Source organism: Salvelinus namaycush, chromosome 3, assembly GCF_016432855.1.
Source record: "Salvelinus namaycush isolate Seneca chromosome 3, SaNama_1.0, whole genome shotgun sequence".
NCBI classification, from domain to species: domain Eukaryota; kingdom Metazoa; phylum Chordata; class Actinopteri; order Salmoniformes; family Salmonidae; genus Salvelinus; species Salvelinus namaycush.
In genome coordinates, this window is record NC_052309.1 from 17,069,213 (window position 1) to 17,090,648 (window position 21,436).

Sequence of the window (21,436 nt, forward strand, 5' to 3'; positions counted from 1 at the left end):
AGCTAGGGCAGTTACAACAACATGTATGTGGTTTATGACTAGGTAGCTAGCTCAGTTACAACAACATGTATGTGGTTTATGACTAGGTAGCTAGCGCAGTTACAACAACATGTATGTGGTTTATGACTAGGTAGCTAGCTCAGTTACAACAACATGTATGTGGTTTATGACTAGGTAGCTAGCGCAGTTACAACAACATGTATGTGGTTTATGACTAGGTAGCTAGCGCAGTTACAACAACATGTATGTGGTTTATGACTAGGTAGCTAGCTCAGTTACAACAACATGTATGTGGTTTATGACTAGGTAGCTAGCTCAGTTACAACAACATGCATGTGGTTTATGACTAGGTAGCTAGCTCAGTTATAACAACATGTATGCGGTTTATGACTAGGTAGCTAGGGCAGTTACAACAACATGTATGTGGTTTATGACTAGGTAGCTAGCTCAGTTACAACAACATGTATGTGGTTTATGACTAGGTAGCTAGGGCAGTTACAACAACATGTATGTGGTTTATGACTAGGTAGCTAGCGCAGTTACAACAACATGTATGTGGTTTATGACTAGGTAGCTAGCTCAGTTACAACAACATGTATGCGGTTTATGACTAGGTAGCTAGCTCAGTTACAACAACATGTATGTGATTTATGACTAGGTAGCTAGCGCAGTTACAACAACATGTATGTGGTTTATGACTAGGTAGCTAGCGCAGTTACAACAACATGTATGCGGTTTATGACTAGGTAGCTAGGGCAGTTATAACAACATGTATGTGGTTTATGACTAGGTAGCTAGGGCAGTTACAACAACATGTATGTGGTTTATGACTAGGTAGCTAGGGCAGTTACAACAACATGTATGTGGTTTATGACTAGGTAGCTAGCGCAGTTACTACAACATGTATGTGGTTTATGACTAGGTAGCTAGGGAAGTTACAACAACATGTATGTGGTTTATGACTAGGTAGCTAGGGCAGTTACAACAACATGTATGCGGTTTATGACTAGGTAGCTAGGGCAGTTACAACAACATGTATGTGGTTTATGACTAGGTAGCTAGGGCAGTTACAACAACATGTATGTGGTTTATGACTAGGTAGCTAGGGCAGTTACAACAACATGTATGTGGTTTATGACTAGGTAGCTAGGGCAGTTACAACAACATGTATGTGGTTTATGACTAGGTAGCTAGCTCAGTTACAACAACATGTATGTGGTTTATGACTAGGTAGCTAGGGCAGTTACAACAACATGTATGTCGTTTATGACTAGGTAGCTAGGGCAGTTACAACAACATGTATGTGGTTTATGACTAGGTAGCTAGCTCAGTTACAACAACATGTATGTGGTTTATGACTAGGTAGCTAGCGCAGTTACAACAACATGTATGTGGTTTATGACTAGGTAGCTAGGGCAGTTACAACAACATGTATGTGGTTTATGACTTTGTAGCTAGGGCAGTTACAACAACATGTATGTGGTTTATGACTAGGTAGCTAGGGCAGTTACAACAACATGTATGTGGTTTATGACTAGGTAGCTAGGGCAGTTACAACAACATGTATGTGGTTTATGACTAGGTAGCTAGGGCAGTTACAACAACATGTATGTGGTTTATGACTAGGTAGCTAGGGCAGTTACAACAACATGTATGTGGTTTATGACTAGGTAGCTAGGGCAGTTACAACAACATGTATGTGGTTTATGACTAGGTAGCTAGCTCAGTTATAACAACATGTATGTGGTTTATGACTAGGTAGCTAGCTCAGTTATAACAACATGTATGTGGTTTATGACTAGGTAGCTAGGGCAGTTACAACAACATGTATGTGGTTTATGACTAGGTAGCTAGGGCAGTTATAACAACATGTATGTGGTTTATGACTAGGTAGCTAGGGCAGTTACAACAACATGTATGTGGTTTATGACTAGGTAGCTAGGGCAGTTACAACAACATGTATGTGGTTTATGACTAGGTAGCTAGCGCAGTTATAACAACATGTATGTGGTTTATGACTAGGTAGCTAGGGCAGTTATAACAACATGTATGTGGTTTATGACTAGGTAGCTAGGGCAGTTACAACAACATGTATGTGGTTTATGACTAGGTAGCTAGGGCAGTTTCAACAACATGTATGTGGTTTATGACTAGGTAGCTAGCGCAGTTATAACAACATGTATGTGGTTTATGACTAGGTAGCTAGCGCAGTTACAACAACATGTATGTGGTTTATGACTAGGTAGCTAGGGCAGTTACAACAATATGTATGCGGTTTATGACTAGGTAGCTAGCGCAGTTACAACAACATGTATGTGGTTTATGACTAGGTAGCTAGGGCAGTTACAACAACATGTATGTGGTTTATGACTAGGTAGCTAGCGCAGTTACAACAACATGTATGTGGTTTATGACTAGGTAGCTAGCTCAGTTACAACAACATGTATGCGGTTTATGACTAGGTAGCTAGGGCAGTTACAACAACATGTATGTGGTTTATGACTAGGTAGCTAGCTCAGTTACAACAACATGTATGTGGTTTATGACTAGGTAGCTAGCGCAGTTACAACAACATGTATGTGGTTTATGACTAGGTAGCTAGCGCAGTTACAACAACATGTATGTGGTTTATGACTAGGTAGCTAGCTCAGTTACAACAACATGTATGTGGTTTATGACTAGGTAGCTAGCTCAGTTACAACAACATGCATGTGGTTTATGACTAGGTAGCTAGCTCAGTTACAACAACATGTATGCGGTTTATGACTAGGTAGCTAGGGCAGTTACAACAACATGTATGTGGTTTATGACTAGGTAGCTAGCTCAGTTACAACAACATGTATGTGGTTTATGACTAGGTAGCTAGGGCAGTTACAACAACATGTATGTGGTTTATGACTAGGTAGCTAGCGCAGTTACAACAACATGTATGTGGTTTATGACTAGGTAGCTAGCTCAGTTACAACAACATGTATGCGGTTTATGACTAGGTAGCTAGCTCAGTTACAACAACATGTATGTGGTTTATGACTAGGTAGCTAGCGCAGTTACAACAACATGTATGTGGTTTATGACTAGGTAGCTAGCGCAGTTACAACAACATGTATGCGGTTTATGACTAGGTAGCTAGGGCAGTTATAACAACATGTATGTGGTTTATGACTAGGTAGCTAGGGGAGTTACAACAACATGTATGTGGTTTATGACTAGGTAGCTAGCGCAGTTACAACAACATGTATGTGGTTTATGACTAGGTAGCTAGGGAAGTTACAACAACATGTATGTGGTTTATGACTAGGTAGCTAGGGCAGTTACAACAACATGTATGTGGTTTATGACTAGGTAGCTAGCGCAGTTACAACAACATGTATGTGGTTTATGACTAGGTAGCTAGCGCAGTTACAACAACATGTATGTGGTTTATGACTAGGTAGCTAGGGCAGTTACAACAACATGTATGTGGTTTATGACTAGGTAGCTAGGGCAGTTACAACAACATGTATGTGGTTTATGACTAGGTAGCTAGGGCAGTTACAACAACATGTATGTGGTTTATGACTAGGTAGCTAGCGCAGTTACAACAACATGTATGTGGTTTATGACTAGGTAGCTAGGGCAGTTACAACAACATGTATGTGGTTTATGACTAGGTAGCTAGCGCAGTTACAACAACATGCATGTGGTTTATGACTAGGTAGCTAGCGCAGTTACAACAACATGCATGTGGTTTATGACTAGGTAGCTAGCTCAGTTACAACAACATGTATGTGGTTTATGACTAGGTAGCTAGGGCAGTTACAACAACATGTATGTGGTTTATGACTAGGTAGCTAGCGCAGTTACAACAACATGTATGTGGTTTATGACTAGGTAGCTAGGGCAGTTACAACAACATGTATGTGGTTTATGACTAGGTAGCTAGGGCAGTTACAACAACATGTATGCGGTTTATGACTAGGTAGCTAGGGCAGTTACAACAACATGTATGTGGTTTATGACTAGGTAGCTAGCGCAGTTACAACAACATGTATGCAGTTTATGACTAGGTAGCTAGGGCAGTTACAACAACATGTATGTGGTTTATGACTAGCTAGCTAGGGCAGTTACAACAACATGTATGTGGTTTATGACTAGGTAGCTAGGGCAGTTACAACAACATGTATGTGGTTTATGACTAGGTAGCTAGGGCAGTTACAACAACATGTATGTGGTTTATGACTAGGTAGCTAGGGCAGTTACAACAATATGTCCTCCAAGTATAGTAGGTTCCAGTGGTGTAAAGTACTTACATAAAAATACTTTAAAATACTACTTAAGTAGTTTTTGGGGGTATCTGTACGTTACTTTACCATTTATACTATTACTTCACTACATTTCTAAAGAAAATGACATACTTTTTACTCCATACATTTTCTCTGACACCCAAAAGTACTCGTTACATTTTGAATGGCTAGCAAGACAGGAAAATTGTAAAATTGATGCACTTATCAAGAGAAAATCCCTGGTCATCCCTATTGCCTCTGTTCTGGTGGACTCACTAAACACACATGCATCGTTTATACATGATGTCTGAGTGTTGAAGTGTGCCCCTGGCTATCCGTAAATACAAAAACTAGAAAATGTGGCCGTCTGGTTTGCTTAATATAGATTCATACTTTTACTTTTACTTTCAATACTTAAGTATATTTGAGCAATTCCAATTACTTTTGATACTTAAGTATATTAAAAACCAAATACTTTTAGACTTTTACTCAAGTAGTATTTTACTGGGTGACATTCACTTTTACTTGAGTCATTTTCTATTAGGTATCTTTACTTTTAGTAGGACACTTGGGTACTTTTTCCACCACTGGTAGGTTGTGCTGCAAAAAATGGTTTTTTTGTTATCAGTTTAAATATGAGTGTGTCGAGTCTTTTGACGTACCATGTTCCATCTGGGTGAGTACTGGGGCTGATGCGTAGACAGCCGACCTCCCAGTCTGAGAAAGGCTTCCCTGCTGTCTTGGGCACAAATCTAAAGGCACCACTGTTAGGCTGGTCCCTCCCAAGAGAGTACAGGTACTCCCATTTACCCTGCCAGGACTCTGAGTAGGGATCCCCTATGACATGAAAAATCAGTGAGTATCCTTGGAATGCCAAAAATCCTGAAATTTCTATCCCTAACTGTAACATTTTCCGACAAGATAGAACTGCCAAAGGGGGCGGAGTTGCAATCTACTGCAGAGATAGCCTGCAGAGTTCTGTCATTCTATCCACATCTGTGCCCAAACAATTCGAGCTTTTAAAAATCCACCTTTCCAGAAACAAGTCTCTCAGCGTTGCCGCTTGTTATAGACCCCCCTCGGACCCCAGTTGTGCCCTGGACACCATATGTGAATTGTTCGTCCCCCCCCCCCCCATCTATCTTCAGAGTTCGTACTGTTAGGTGACCTAAACTGGGACATGCTTAACACCCCGGCCGTCCTACAATCTAAGCTAGATGCCCTCAATCCCACACAAATCATCAAGGAACCTACCAGGTACAACCCTAAATCAGTAACCATGGGCTATATCATCCTGACCAACTTGCCCTCTAAATACAACTCTGCTGTCTTCAACCAGGATCTCAGCGATCACTGCCTCATTGCCTGCCTCATCACTGCCAAACGCTCCCTAAAACACTTCATTGAGCAGGCCTTTCTAATCGACCTGGCCCGGTATCCTGGAAGGATATTGACCTCATCCCGTCAGTAGAGCATGCCTGGTTGCTCTTCAAAAGTGCTTTCCTCTCCAGCTTAAATAAGCATTCCCCTTTCAGAAAATGTAGAACTAAGAACAGACATAGCCCTTGGTTCACCCCAGACTTGACTGCCCTTGAACAGCACAAAAACATCCTGTGGCGTTCTGCATTAGCATCGAATAGCCCCCGTGATATGCAACTTTTCAGGGAAGTCAGGAACCAATATATTCAGTCAGTTCGGAAAGCTAAGGCTAGCTTTTTCAAACAGAAATTTGCTTCCTGTAGCACTAATTCCCAAAATTTTGGGACACTGTAAAGTCCATGGAGAATAAGAGCACATCCTCCCAGCTGCCGACTGCACTGAGGATAGGAAACACTGTCACCACCGATAAATCTACAATAATCGAAATCGATCATTTCAATAAGCATTCTTCCGCGGCTGGCCATGCTTTTCACCTGGCTACCCCTACATTGGCCAACATCTCAGCACCCCCTGCAGCAACTTGCCCCCCCCCCCTTGCTTCTCCTTCACCCAAATCCAGACAGCTGGATCCCTACAAATCAGCTGGGCTAGACAATCTGGACCCTCTCCTTCTAAAATTATCTGCAGAAATTGTTGCAACCCATATTACTAGCCTATTCAACCTCTCTTTCGTATCGTCTGAGATCCCCAAAGATTGGAAAGCTGCCGCGGTCATCCCCTATTCAAAGGGGGAGACACTCTAGACCCAAACTGTTATAGACCTATATCCATCCTGCCTGCCTTTCTAAAATCTTCGAAAGCCAAGTTAATAAACAGATCACCGACCATTTCAAATCCCACCGTACCTTCTCCACTATGCAATCTGGTTTCTGAGCTGGTCATGGGTGCACCTCAGCCAGGCTCAATGTCCTAAATGATATCATAACCGCCATCGATAAAAGACAGTACTGTGCAGCCGTCTTCATCGACCTGGCAAAGGCTTTCGACTCTGTCAATCACCGCATTCTTATCGGCAGACTCAATAGCTTTGGCTTCTCAAATGACTGCCTCGCCTGGTTCACCAACTACTTCTCAGACAGAGTTCAGTGTGTCAAATCGGAGGGCCTGTTGTCCGGACCTCTGGCAGTCTCTACGGGGGTGCCACAGGGTTCAATTCTTGGGCCGACTCTTTTCTCTGTAAATATCAGTGATGTTGTTCTTGCTGCTGGTGATTCTCTGATCCACCTCTACGCAGACGACACCATTCTGTATACATCGGGCCCTTCTTTGGACACTGTGCTAACAAACCTCCAAACGAGCTTCAACGCCACCCAACACTCTTTCCGTGGACTTCAACTGCTTTTAAATACTAGTAAAACTAAGTGCATGCTCTTCAACCGATTGCTGCCCGCACCCTCCCACCCGACTAGCATCACTACTCTGGACGGTTCTGACCTAGAATATGTGGACAACTACAAATACCTAGGTGTCTGGTTAGACTGTAATCTTAGAGATAGGGTCTAGTTTTGTGAATTTCCGCCTGACTGACGTGCCCAAAGTAAACTGCCTCTTACTCAGGCCCAGAAGCCAGGATATGCATATAATTGGTAGCATTGGATAGAAAAAAACTTCGAAGTTTCTAAAACTGTTACAATAATATCTGAGACTATAACAGAATTGATATGGCAGGCGAAAATCCAAAGAAAATCCAACCGGAAATGTTTGTTTTTTGAGCTCCCAGACTCTTATAATGGAAACCTATTGTTTCTATGTAAATCCGTCTCACAGATTGTAATTCATATGGCTTACACTAGATGTCAACAGTCTTATTCAAGGTTTCAGGCTTGTTTTTTGAAAAACAAGCAATAATTTGGATTTTTGGTGAGAAGAGCACCGGAACAATATCAGTCTTTCGGCGCGAGGGAGAGGGCGCTTGCTTACTAATTTTCCTTTCCTATTGAACATACTACTTTCCGTATGAAATATTATAGTTTATGTACATTTTAGAGTACCTGAGGATTCAATAGAAATGTCATTTGACTTGTTTGGTCGAAGTTTAGCGGTAGCTTTTTGGACTCCTATGTCTGCATGTTGAACGAGTGGATTACTGAAATCATTGGCGCCAACTAAACAGACTTTTTGGGATATAAAGAAGGATTTTATCTGAAAAAACAACCATTCATGCTGTAGCTGGGACACGTGGAATTGCAAACCGAGGAATATCTTCAGAAGTAAGTGATTTATTTAATCGCTATTTGTGATTTTTTATGAAGCCTGTGCTGGTTGAAAAATATGTTGATGAGGGGCGCCGTCCTCAGACAATCGTATGGTATGCTTTCGCCGTAAAGCATATTTGAAATCGGGCAACACAGTTAGATTAACAATAATTTAAGCTTTTAAATGATTTAAGATACTTGTATGTTGATGAATGTTTAATATTACGATTATTTATTTGAATTGTGCGCCCTCGAATTTCACCGGATGTTGTCGGCTGGTGTCCCGCTAGCGGCACGCCTATCCCTAAGAAGTTTTTCAGCATCTCCAAATGAAATCTAGAATCGGCTTCCTATTTCACAACAAAGCCTCCTTCACTCATGCCGCCAAACATCCCCTCGTAAAACTGACTATCCTACCGATCCTTGACTTCGGAGATGTCATTTACAAAATAGCCCCCAACACTCTACTCAGCAAACTGGATGTAGTCTGTCACAGTGCCATCCGTTTTATCTCCAAAGCCCCATATACTACCCACCACTGCGACCTGTGTGCTCTCGTTGGCTGGCCCTCACTACATATCCGTCGACAAACCCACTGGCTCCAGGTCATCTATCAGTCTTTGCTAGGTAAAACCCTGCCTTATCTCAGCTCACTGGTCACCATAGCAACACCCACCCGTAGCACGCGCTCCAGCAGGTATATTTCACTGGTCATCTCCAAAGCCAAAACTTCCTTTGGCCGCCTTTCCTTCCAGTTCTCTGCTGCCAATGACTGGAACGAATTGCAAAACCTCTGAAGCTGGAGTCTTATATCTCCCTCTCTAACTTTACGCATCAGCTGTCTGAGCAGTTTACCGATCACTGTACCTGTACACAGCCAATCTGTAAATAGCACCCCCGGCTGCCTCATCCCCATATTATTACTTACCCTCTTGCTCTTTTGCACCCCAGTATCTCTACTTGCACATCATCATCTGCACATCTATCATTCCAGTAATAATGCTAAGTAGTAATTATTTAGGCCTCTAGAGCCTATTTATTGCCTACCTCCCTACTCTTCTACATTTGCACACACTGTACATATATTTTAATTATTTTATTGACTGTACGTTTGTTTATGTGTAACTCTGTGTTGTTGTTTTTGTCGCGCTGCTTTGCTTTATCTTGGCCAGGTCGCAGTTGTAAATGAGAACCTACCTGGTTAAATAAAGGTGAAATAAAAAAAATGCACTGACAGCAGTTGACTGCAAAATATTTTGGAAGGACTTAGCTGTTACTCACCTTTCTCCATGTATCCCCAGAGTTCTATGTTGACCTTTTCTGCTCTGACCTGTGAGGTGTTCCATGTCATGTCCAGCGGGCCTCCAACTTTTGGGGTGCCGTAGTACTGCCACTGGGTTGCGTTGATTATAGTAGCTTTGAAACTAGGATCTACCTTTCCAGGATGGACTGTAGATTAAAAAACACAAACGGAGTATGAATGCATTTTACTGTAAGTTGGTAAGAAAGGTTGATTGACACATTTTAAATAAGTGTATCTGGTCGGATTTTGTGATAAATAGCAGCCATATATCAGGTGCACAGGCTCTCCCTACCTGATAGCCAAGCTCCATGTCTGGTGAAGGTTGTTCCATTGTCTGTAGAGATCTGAAGAGGAACCATCCCTGTTTCATACAGTAGAGGTGATATGCAGTGGCCTCTGCTGTCTGTGTCCACATAGCCCACCGTTGTGATTTCATCATTGAACCTTCAATTAAAAAGACAGTTTTCAGTAGATTTAATATGCATATCTACCAGCCATACATTCACAGAACTTAGAATGTAAAACTCAGCAATGTGTTAGGTAAGTGAAGTGAAATAAGTATTTTGCATCTACCTGCAGATTATTTGGGAGCGCTCATTAAAAGTTGCTTTGAGGACAACAAAGTCAGTTCCACCAAATATTGATCCGGAATATGGAGTGACATCGACACAGTACTCCCCATAGTCCGCACAGCAGCTTTCCAGAGATACACAAGTGGCATGGCAAGAACAGGAATCTAATTTGCCACCACATTTTCCTTCACATGACTGTCCTGTAAGAAAAATATGAAATTACATGTGAAATGAGAGTGGAGAAAAATAAAGTGTGGTGTTACAGTATAACACAACCAGTGGTGTAAAGTACTTAAGTAAAAATACTTAAAAGTACTACTTAAGTCTTTCTTTGGGGTATCTGTACTTTACTATTTATATTTTGAACAACTTGTACTTTTACTTCACTACATTCCTAAATAAAATAATGTACTTTTTACTTCATACATTTTCTTTGACACCCAAAAGTACTCGTTACATTTTGAATGCTTAGCAGCACAGGAAAATGGTCCAATTCATGCACTTATCAACAGAATATCATTCGTCATCCCTACTGCCACTGATCTGGTGGACTCACTAGACACACAGGCTTCTTTTGTAAATTATGTCTGAATGTTTGAGTGTGCCCCTGGCTATCCGTAAACTTCAAAAAATAAAAAATTGTGCCATCTTGTTTGCTTAATATAAGGAATTTGAAATTATTTATACTTTTACTTTTGATACTTAAGTATTTTTTAGCAATTACATTTACTTTTGATACTTATGTATATTTCAAAACAAATACTCAGACTTTTACTCAAGTAGAATTTTACTGGGTGACTTTTACTTTTACTTGAGTCATTTTCAATTAAGGTATCTTTACTTTTACTCAAGTATGACAATTGGGTACTTTTTTCACCACTGAAAACAACTACCAACCAAGAACCTTGAGCTGCAACATATTTTGTCCTTTTCAAGTCGCATGTGGAACCACCATTAATAGATTTAGTATGACAAAGTTTCCACTACCTACCAGATATCCTGCTACTGGAAACCAAACAGATGAAAATCACAGCTAAGTAAGAGGCTCTTCCCATCCTGATGTTTGACTGTTTGTTTACCACTAGCCTGTCCTTGATACTGTATTATACAATGTACAGAGAGGCTTCCAGCTAGCTGCAATTACTAGATTTTTACCAATATGAGTTACGGGTTGTGCTCAACAGTCCAGTGTCACATAACCTTTCGGTAACTAACATTTACAGGCATCTTTGTTGAGAAATGGTAGCAAAGGTCATTATGATAACACAGTTCTGCATGCTTGTCCTCAGTTGACTAATTCACTCAACAGTGTTTGTGTATTTTGGACCCTATTTTCACAGTTGAGTAATAAGGCTGTATGTTGGGCGTGGGTGGCTCTAGCTGCCATACAGATTAAAAACCTCACAAAAGAAAAAATATCAGCACCTTGAACTGTGAGTGAGCTGATGAAGAATATCATTACAAACCGTGGAGGTGACAAGTAATTCCCTTTTTCCATGGTAATGCATTAATTACACACCACAGTGAGAATATAATACATTATTCTATTGGCCTGTGTTAACTCAAGTTATTCACAATTTCTCATTATAAATACGGTTGATTCATAACTTTGGGTGCTGTTAAGCCATCTGTCTCCTGTGTGGTTGATTGTGGTTATTTAGCACCACCAACACGTTGGGGCATTTTCTTGTACAACTCCCATACTGTACATAATAGAAATGTATCATTCAGTAATAGATTGTGTCTTGATCTTTATCATCTGTCAAATGTATTAATCTCTTTAGCCTGTCGTTTTTAGCAGGCAATGGCCAGGGATCTACACATATTTTGTTTTTATAGTTTTCAGAAGCTGTAAGAGGCTATGATGTATTACTTAATTGGTACAAGGAGATGCTGTTGAAAACCGACTGACCTCCGCTTAAGGTATTCAATTATCCTGTGCATGTGTCCAGAGAGTGGTAAACCACCCACCAGACCAATACACTGTAAGACCTCTTTCTCATGAGCCAGTCCCCAGAGGCCAAAACTCCATGCTGAAATCAATGAAGTAAACATACAATTAATGGCATGCTTTGTTTTAAAGCAACAGTGCTAAAACCACTTTAAAAATTATTCACACAGTGAACTCTGTATTCATGGCACTCCAAACAGTGCATGAAATAATAACAATTTTCTGCTGTTTCAAATGATATGATAGTTGTAACGGTCCTGACCTGTTTTATGTTGTTTTTGTATGTGTTTATGGTCAGGGCGTGTGTTTTGGGTGGGCAGTCTATGTTATCTGTTTCTATGTTGGTTTTGGTTGCCTGGTATGGCTCTTAATTAGAGGCAGGTGTTTTGCGTTCTCCTCTAATTAAGAGTCATATTTAGGTAGGCGTTGTCACAGTGTTCGTTGTGGGTGATTGTCTCCTGTTTCGTCGATGTATGTACCTTACGGGACTGTTTGGCTGTTCGTTTCGTTTTGATGTAGTCTGTTCCTGTCCGTGAGTTTTACGTTAGTTAAGTAAGTTCAAGTTCAGGTTTTCGTCTACGTCGTTTTCTTGTTTTGTAAATTTGTAAGTGTTTGTTTTCGTGTTGCCATCGTTGTAAATAAAGAGATGGCTTATTTCCCAAATGCTGCGTATTGGTCCACTGATCCTTCTCTCCTCTCCTCGTCCGAGGATGAGGAGAACGACAGCTTTAACAGAATCACCCACCAACAAAATGTGACCAAGCGGTATGGGAAAAATCGACGGAGCAACAAGGACTTCTGGACTTGGGAGGAGATCCTGTCTGGTAGAGGACCCTGGGCGCAAACTGGAGAATATCGCTGCTCTCGTGAGAGGAGTGAGGCAGCCACAGCCCAGGAGCGGTGGTTTAAGGAGGCAGCTAGGAGACGTGGATGGAAGCCGGAGAATCAAGCTCGAAACCGGAATTATGAGGGGACTCGTCTTGCACGGAAGCCCGAAAAGCCCGTGAGTAACTCCCAAAAATTTCTTGGGGGGGGGCTAAAGGGTAGTGGGCCAAGGGCAGGTAGGAGACCTGCGCCCACTTCCCAGGCTAACCGTGGAGAGCGGGAGTACGGGCAGACACCGTGTTACGCAGTAGAGCGCACGGTGTCTCCTGTACGTGTGCATAGCCCAGTGCGGGTTATTCCACCTCCCCGCACTGGTAGGGCTAGATTGGGCATTGAGCCAGGTGTCATGAGGCCGGCTCAACGCGTCTGGTCTCCAGTGCGTCTCCTCGGGCCGGCATACATGGCACCTGCCTTACGCATGGTTTCCCCGGTTCGCCTACATAGGCCGGTGCGGGTTATTCCACCTCCCCGCACTGGTCGGGCGACCGGGAGTATTCAACCAGGTAAGGTTGGGCAGGCTCAATGCTCAAGAGTGCCAGTATGCCTCCACGGTCCGGTATTTCCGGCGCCACCTCCCCGCCCCAGCCTAGTACCTACAGTGCCTACACTACGCACTAGGCTACCAGTGCGTCTCCTGAGCCCTGTTCCTCCTCCACGCACTCTCCCTGTAGTGCGTGTATCCAGTTCGGTGCCTCCAGTTCCGGCACCACGCACTAAGCCTCCTGTGCGTCTCCAGAGCCCTGTACACACTGTATCTTCTCCCCCTACTAAGCCTGATGTGCTTGTCCTCAGCCCGGTGTCACCAGTGCCGGTACCTCGCATCAGTTATAGAGTGGGCTTTGAGAGTACAGTGTGCCCTGTCCCTGCTCCCCGCACTAGTAGGAAGGTGCTTATCCTTAGCCCGGTGCCTCCAGTTCCGGCACCACGCACCAGGTCTACAGTGCGCCTTATCCGGCCAGAGCCATCCGTCTCCTCAGCGCCATCTGAGCCATCCGTCTCCCCAGCGCCATCTGAGCCATCCGTCTCCCCAGCGCCATCTGAGCCATCCGTCTCCCCAGCGCCATCTGAGCCATCCGTCTCCCCAGCGCCGTCTGAGCCATCCGTCTCCCCAGCGCCGTCTGAGCCATCCGTCTGCCATGAGCCTGCAAAGCCGCCCGTCTGCCATGAGCCTGCAAAGCCGCCCGTCTGCCATGAGCCTACAGAGCCGTCCGCCAGACAGGAGCCGCTAGAGCCGCCCGCCAGACAGGATCTGCCAGAGCCGCCCGCCAGACAGGATCTGCCAGAGCCGCCAACCAGACAGGATCTGCCAGAGCCGCCAACCAGACAGGATCTGCCAGAGCCGCCAACCAGACAGGATCTGCCAGAGCCGCCAACCAGACAGGATCTGCCAGAGCCGCCAACCAGACAGGATCTGCCAGAGCCGCCAACCAGACAGGATCTGCCAGAGCCGCCAACCAGACAGGATCTGCCAGAGCCGCCAGCGAGCCATGAGCAGCCAGAGCCGTCAGCCTGCCATGAGCGTCGAGAGCCGTCAGCCTGCCATGAGCGTCGAGAGCCGTCAGCCTGCCATGAGCGTCGAGAGCCGTCAGCCTGCCATGAGCGTCGAGAGCCGTCAGCCTGCCATGAGCGTCGAGAGCCGTCAGCCTGCCATGAGCGTCGAGAGCCGTCAGCCTGCCATGAGCGTCGAGAGCCGTCAGCCTGCCATGAGCGTCGAGAGCCGTCAGCCTGCCATGAGCGTCGAGAGCCGTCAGCCAGCCATGAGCGTCGAGAGCCGTCAGCCAGCCATGAGCGTCGAGAGCCGTCAGCCAGCCATGAGCGTCAAGAGCCGTTCAGTCAGGATCTGCCTGAGTATATCAGCCGGGACCTGCCCCTTGTCCCGGTGCTGCCCCTTATCCCGGTGCTGCCCCTTGTCCCGGTGCTGCCCCTTGTCCCGGTGCTGCCCCTTGTCCCGGTGCTGCCCCTTGTCCCGGTGCTGCCCCTTATCCCGGTGCTGGTCCTTATCCCGGTGCTGCCCCTTATCCCGGTGCTGCCCCTTATCCCGGTGCTGCCTCTTGTCCCGGTGCTGCCTCTTGTCCCGGTGCTGCCTCTTGTCCCGGTGCTGCCCCTTCTCCCGGTGCTGGCCGTTCATTTAGGGGATGTTAGTTTGAGGGTGGTCATTGGGAAGGGAAGACAGAAGCGGGGAGTGACTATGGTGGTGTGGGGACAGCGTCCAGAGCCGGAGCCACCACCGTGGTCAACTGCCCACCCAGACCCTCCCCTGGACTTTGTGCTGGTGCGCCCGGCGTTCGCACCTTGAGGGGGGGGTTCTGTAACGGTCCTGACCTGTTTTATGTTGTTTTTGTATGTGTTTATGGTCAGGGCGTGTGTTTTGGGTGGGCAGTCTATGTTATCTGTTTCTATGTTGGTTTTGGTTGCCTGGTATGGCTCTTAATTAGAGGCAGGTGTTTTGCGTTCTCCTCTAATTAAGAGTCATATTTAGGTAGGCGTTGTCACAGTGTTCGTTGTGGGTGATTGTCTCCTGTTTCGTCGATGTATGTACCTTACGGGACTGTTTGGCTGTTCGTTTCGTTTTGATGTAGTCTGTTCCTGTCCGTGAGTTTTACGTTAGTTAAGTAAGTTCAAGTTCAGGTTTTCGTCTACGTCGTTTTCTTGTTTTGTAAATTTGTAAGTGTTTGTTTTCGTGTTGCCATCGTTGTAAATAAAGAGATGGCTTATTTCCCAAATGCTGCGTATTGGTCCACTGATCCTTCTCTCCTCTCCTCGTCCGAGGATGAGGAGAACGACAGCCCTTACAATAGTACTGTTACACCAATCATAAATATGTTTGATTTTGGTTTGTCAGTTAAAATCTCTTATAAAAAACAGGTTATGATACAACACTTTTCTAATCAGATTTTGTCTCTCAGCCCGTAGATTTCTGTAGCCTACATTATCCATTATTGATCATAATGGTGACATGTGGGAGTCAGTTAGTTGCCTTGGTAACCTCTGTAGCTAGAGAGCCCTCTTGAGACAAACTTGGTGGGAGGTACAGTTCTTAGACTCAAAAACCTGACTCTGAATTAAGACACAATGATGATATGTAATTACCAGTGAATAGCTAATAAACTCCCTTAGAAAAATCTGAGACTTAAAGTTATTTTTGTGTCTTGCTTGGAGTAATCACTTTTACACTTTCATTTAGTCTGTTTGAAAAGAAGATGCAAACAGCCAACGTCATAAGTACTACCCTCCACTGCTCTTTTAAAGAAGGGATTCAGAGTACAAAAAGACACGCTCTGCTCACTTACACAAAGGCAAGAAGGTGCAATTACTCCACACTGGCAAATCTGACTCATTATGAGCTTTCCAAATGTAGCTGGAAATATGATAATATATTCAATTAGGTTTTGAAGATTTAAACAAGATTTGCATGTGAATGTGTCATTCATTTAATATCTTATTTAGGGGAAATCAACAGAGATTAAGGAGCACAACTAATGTAATCAAATGTTCTACACTCAATTTGTTCCTGCAGCCTTTATCATCAGCTACCTCCACATATTCAGAAATGATGAGATGGCAGTGACAGATAATCTCCAACAGCAGGCTATGAATTTCACCTATGGGGGAAACTGTTGCCTTCAGCAAGGAAATCTAATTAGTACTGATAATCAGTGGCGACGAGTCATTCAGGGCAGAGCCACAAAGTTTTTTGTTGTTGCCTGTTTTGCATGTTAGTTTTACATTAATACGTGTCAATCCAGCATGACTTTCAGCATCCCAAAAAAACTGGAAACTCGGGAACTGGGAAGTCTCAGACTTCAGTGAGTTCAAGACAAGTGGGAACTCAGATAAAACTAGCTACGACTGGGAAAATACGGAAAATAATTTTGAACGGTCATCCAATTCGGAATTCCAAATCGTGATTTCGTTGTAAATTTCAAAAGTGCTGAACAAATAATTATATTGACTACGTCCATCCTAGCTCACTCATTAATGTCTTAATCGAAATTACAGATTGCTTCTTATCTGCTCGCTGTCCCCTTATGCTATAGTTTGTACATCTCAATTGTCAGTAGAAACCACATTTGTTTAGGCAAGTCCGCCATATCAGTTATGTTTTTTTTTAAAGGCAGTAAATGAGGCTGAATTAACTGTTTCACTGCCAGACAAGGCTCTTCTGATTGTCAGGTGTAGTGGTGGTAAGGTGTTGGGACTACTTTTGGGACTCTGCTGTTGGGACAGCTTTTTGTAGTCCCTAACAGTTTGTGGGCACCGTTTGTCATCGTTATAGTCAAATTCATGTATTGTTTAGTGTTGTGGAGTGGCTTTACTGGCATGCATCTAAAAAATAAAATATAAAAGATATGTCTCAAGAGCATGTTGACACTTTTCAGGAATTGAACAGTAAACACAGTCCATCATAGAGATTGGAGCATCGCTCCATCGGGGTAGTGTATGACATAGCTCTAGTCTAGTGTAAACCCATCTATCTGTCGAGTAGAGGGGAATGGGATGATGCTATCCTAACATCAATCAAGGCCAGGAAATTGCTGTGTCTGTCTTCTGTTGGCACACACAGAAGATGTGTTGTTACTGGACTTTGATGGATGACATGTTGATTCACAGCTATGGACAGGGTTAAGCAGCATGTTGTTTTTAGTCACTCATTTTACATTTAAGTCATTTAGCAGACACTTATCAAGAGCGACTTACAGGAGCAATTAGGGTTAAGTGCCTTGGAGTCAGCTTTCCTGCAAGAGGATGATATTAAAGCACGTCTCTGTGTATGGGATACTTAAGCAATAAGGCACGAGGAGGTGTGGTATATGGCCAATATACCACGGCTAAGGGATTTTCTTATGTACGTCGCAACGTGGAGTGCCTGGATACAGCCCTTATCCAAACCCCAAGGTGCCTTATTACTATTATAAACTGGTTACCAACGTAATTAGAGCAGTAAAAATAAATATTTGGTCATACCCTTGGTATACGGTCTGATATACCACGGTTGTTAGCCAATCATCATTCAGGGCTCGAACTACCCAGTTTATAATAAACGTTCACCCTCTGGTATTGCACAACCTGTGGCATCCTACTTGACAAAGTTATTGCATTTCCATTGGCGCAAAATTAATATCCTTTGACACAGCCCATGTTTAATTGATGATGGGTGCAGTGCACATGAAACAGGAATTGCATTGCATCTCAGTGAAGGTGTGCTGTATTCAACTGAAATGGATGGATGAGTGATGTGAAGGCAGCTCCTCCCCTCTGCTCAGCTTTCAACCAAGACCACTATCATACCATGTTCCACACTGGAAAAATAACTAACAAAACATCAAAGAAGTGTATCATGACATCTACAGTTTGATAAAGGGATTGTGATGTTTTAGGTAAGCTACTTTATTGGACGTGCTTATTTTCAAGGAAACATTAATTTTGTTTGATTTCATGCATGGTTGGTTGTTTTTTTAATCTGAAAGAGAATAAACAAGCACACATCTTAGACTTAGATTATGGGAAATGCAATTTTAGACAATGAGCACATCAACCAAATATCTTTTGACAAAAACAATACTGTTGTGCTTTGTGTTCCGTTGCGCTCTAAATTTAGAAGTGCGGTTGTATTCAATTTTGATTTCTAGTAAATCCATACACTGTTCCAGAAACTTTTGGAAATAAAGATGCAAAATCTCTTATACACACACACACACACACACACACACACACACACACACACACACACACACACACACACACACACACACACACACACACACAGATTGGGCTCAAATAGCTGGAGGGGCTTTTAGATGTGGCTCCAGGCTGTGCTGACAGGCTGTGGCCAAGTGGCGGTGTGCCACAGTACTCTGGGTATCAGGTCAGAAATCCTCTCCCCTGTACCCGCTAACACTGCCTGCTGGGCTCTGATAAACCTGCTCCAGCCTCCTAGCTGGTTCACCCAAGCCGTGCCCCATCATCCTCCTATGGGCAATGATTCCAGGGTTTGGACATCAATAGATCACTGTAGGACTTACCTCGGAGGTGAAGCACTTTCACAGAGTTATCTCTAACTGCTCCAACAAAACCACTTGTAACATTTATCACTTTTAACATTTAAGATAACATTTATCTTTTGTAGACTTTGGCTGTTTATGTTTCTTACTGAAATATATAGACTTTCTGGAAAAACATGGCACAGCAGCACAACAGGTACTGAGGAGTGTAAAAGGGAACTGTGCTTGCTTTTATCATAGTGTAAAGATATCCACTGCCAGTTTAATTCTACATTTTATATTCCAGCGTTCTATTCTGCCACCTTGGATAGTGGGGGTCACGGCCGGCCATTATCAACGGCAACCCTAGAGCAGTTAGGGTTAAGTGCCTTGCTCAAGGGCACATTTTCACCTTGTCAGCTCTGGGATTTGAACTAGCTAGCTTTCAGTTACTGGCCCAATGCCCTAACCTCTAGGCTACCTGTCGCCCCTTCATCACAGAATGGAAGTGGAGGCCCGTCCGTATCTTCCAGCATAGCATGATGAGGGATTGCTTATTGTAACGGCTCATCTCCCAGTAGGGAACAAGTGATTAGTCTTCGGTCTGAGGCAGCTTTCATTCCTCTACACAAGATTAAAGCCCAGCTATCCCCCTCTGTATCTCATGATACTCATGCTTTCATTAACATATAATTTTCGCTCTACCCTCGTTTTAAGGCATTGTAGAGATACAGATGCAGGAAATGTAAAACTTGTAGTGTATTTGAGGTTTAAAAAGGCTTCTAAGGTTTGTCATTTCCACTTCATTTTCCACTTAATTGTGCACGTAACATGTATCAACCCCTACAAAAATGTCCATTAATTATAATTCACATAATAATTCACATTTCATATTGATGCAGGATTTTTTCCTGCTGTAGCAAACTTGTTCAATTTACGATCCTATATCTGTAGAAAAACATTTTAAACCTGAAATAGTTTTTGCACAGGTTGCACATGCTCCATTTCAATGGTAGTGAATACCAAACAGCAAAAACCTGTCATGGCATAACCAGATTCTTCAGGGGAAATGAGCAGGTGGTACCAGGTATCTTCAATGTCAAGCATGAAATTGTGTATATAAATCAATTTATGCATATGGGTGGGTGCAGCTTTGTGTGGGTATGTGTGAATGCACTTGTGTCTCTGTATGGAGGCCTGCTCTTACTGTAAAGTTCAAATAACAAGAGGTGACTGTCACAAGTGGAAAGGCATGGCCTATCCAGCAACCATAAAGAGCCCTTTCACAATCTCAGCCCCTCTCCATCACACTCAAGTGCTAAAAGCAATTACAACAGCACTCTGTTTGATTGAGCTCTCTTTCGATAGCCTGTCAGTCACAATCAACCTTTCCATTTCTGACCCCACTTTTACTCCCCCGCATCACATTCAGACCTGTTCAGATTTGGACGCATGAGCAGCCCCTCTCATATAAAGAGATAAGACTTTGCCTTGTAGCACCATTCACTTAAATCAGTTAACTTTAAATGCAAAGTCTGGCCTGTACGTGCTGCATTTATGCCATTAGTACTTTCAGAGCTGTTGGTGATAGGTCTCGCTCGATATAGGACTCAGAGACCAAGACTTTTATGAAACAGACCCCAATAGTGATTAGAAATATTTAATTTGATAGCTCAGGACTGAATCTCCTCTGGTGCACAGATGGTGGAAAATGACAGTTGGCGTCATGAAACATCATCTGACATGACACATCTCATCATGCCTCCCCTGTGCTGGATCACAGAGATAACAGAGCATATTCACATGCTGCCAGACTGAAACACTTCTAAAATATAATCAGAGAGCCTGGAAACTCAAGGTCAGTCATGTGCATAAATGAATGTGGAACCAGCTCTGGAGGTGGGAAACCAACACTTTTCATGATAAACAATAGTCTAAAATGTAGCTCTCATACAAAATCACTCGTCAAGAAGGAACACAAACATGTCATAAAAATGTTTAATCACTTTTTCCTCTTGTCAGGCCGGTCGCTGACACAGGAGTCGCTACAGCATGATGGGACAAGGACATCCCGGCCAGCCAAACCCTCCCCTAACCCGGACGACGCTGGGCCAATTGTGCACCGCCTCATGGGTCTCCCTGTTGCGGCCGGCTGAGACACAGGTGGGTATCGAACCAGCATCTGTAGCAACATAGCTTGCAATGCAATGTCTTAGACTGCTGCGCCACTCGGGAGGCACTTGATTGATTAATCTTATGCTACACAAAGATAAATAACATACATTTTCTAAACTAATCCAATCAGTTAGTTAGATTTATTGCACCCGATACTGAAATAGTTGTACGAGTTTAATGACGCACTATGCAGAAATCCTGGTTGCTAAAAATTCTAATAGTTTGCTTGATTTGAATTTATGTGAAAAAACAAGCAAGTACAGTGTAAATAATCATTGTGCCATCTAAACCTCTGTGAAATATATGTTCCATAACCAAAAATATTGTATTTTCAGCTTTGAAGCTGGTGTACAAAACCAAAAGTAAAAGACGAGAAGCATAGAAATAGTGCACATAGAACAGATCTACCGCTTCTTAGATTTGCTTTCAATGAGAATGACATATCTGTAACATACACTTCTATGGGAATTTGGTCGGGTAGCCCAAAAAGTTACATATTGCAGCTCTAAATGGTTTAGGTAGTCTTCTTATCAACTTTCCTAACCCTGACAGTCATTCTGAATGCAGGTTGAGGGTGAATACAAATTCCAGTTGTTGGATATCCTAACTGGATTCTAATAGGCTGGATTCTAATAAGAATCACACATCACTTTGCAAGCCAGCATGATGTGA

General features: G+C 43.3%; 1 protein-coding gene across 5 annotated transcripts in view; it reads right to left on the minus strand.

The window, feature by feature from the left end:
• The window catches only part of LOC120045017 (sushi domain-containing protein 2-like), a 29,193-nt gene extending 18,224 nt beyond the window's left edge, over positions 1-10,969 (minus strand). For all 5 annotated transcript variants that reach the window (XR_005476611.1, XR_005476609.1, XR_005476610.1 and 2 more), the window contains exons 1-5: positions 10,764-10,969; positions 9,774-9,972; positions 9,493-9,644; positions 9,179-9,346; positions 4,925-5,099 (exon numbers count right to left, since the gene is read on the minus strand). Coding sequence is in view for 1 of the 5 variants with exons in the window: in XM_038989832.1 (XP_038845760.1) it covers positions 4,925-5,099; positions 9,179-9,346; positions 9,493-9,644; positions 9,774-9,972; positions 10,764-10,827 (758 nt within the window). In the remaining 4 variants the exon portion in view is untranslated. The remainder of the gene's footprint in view (positions 1-4,924; positions 5,100-9,178; positions 9,347-9,492; positions 9,645-9,773; positions 9,973-10,763) is intronic.
• Positions 10,970-21,436: the final 10,467 nt, after the last annotated feature.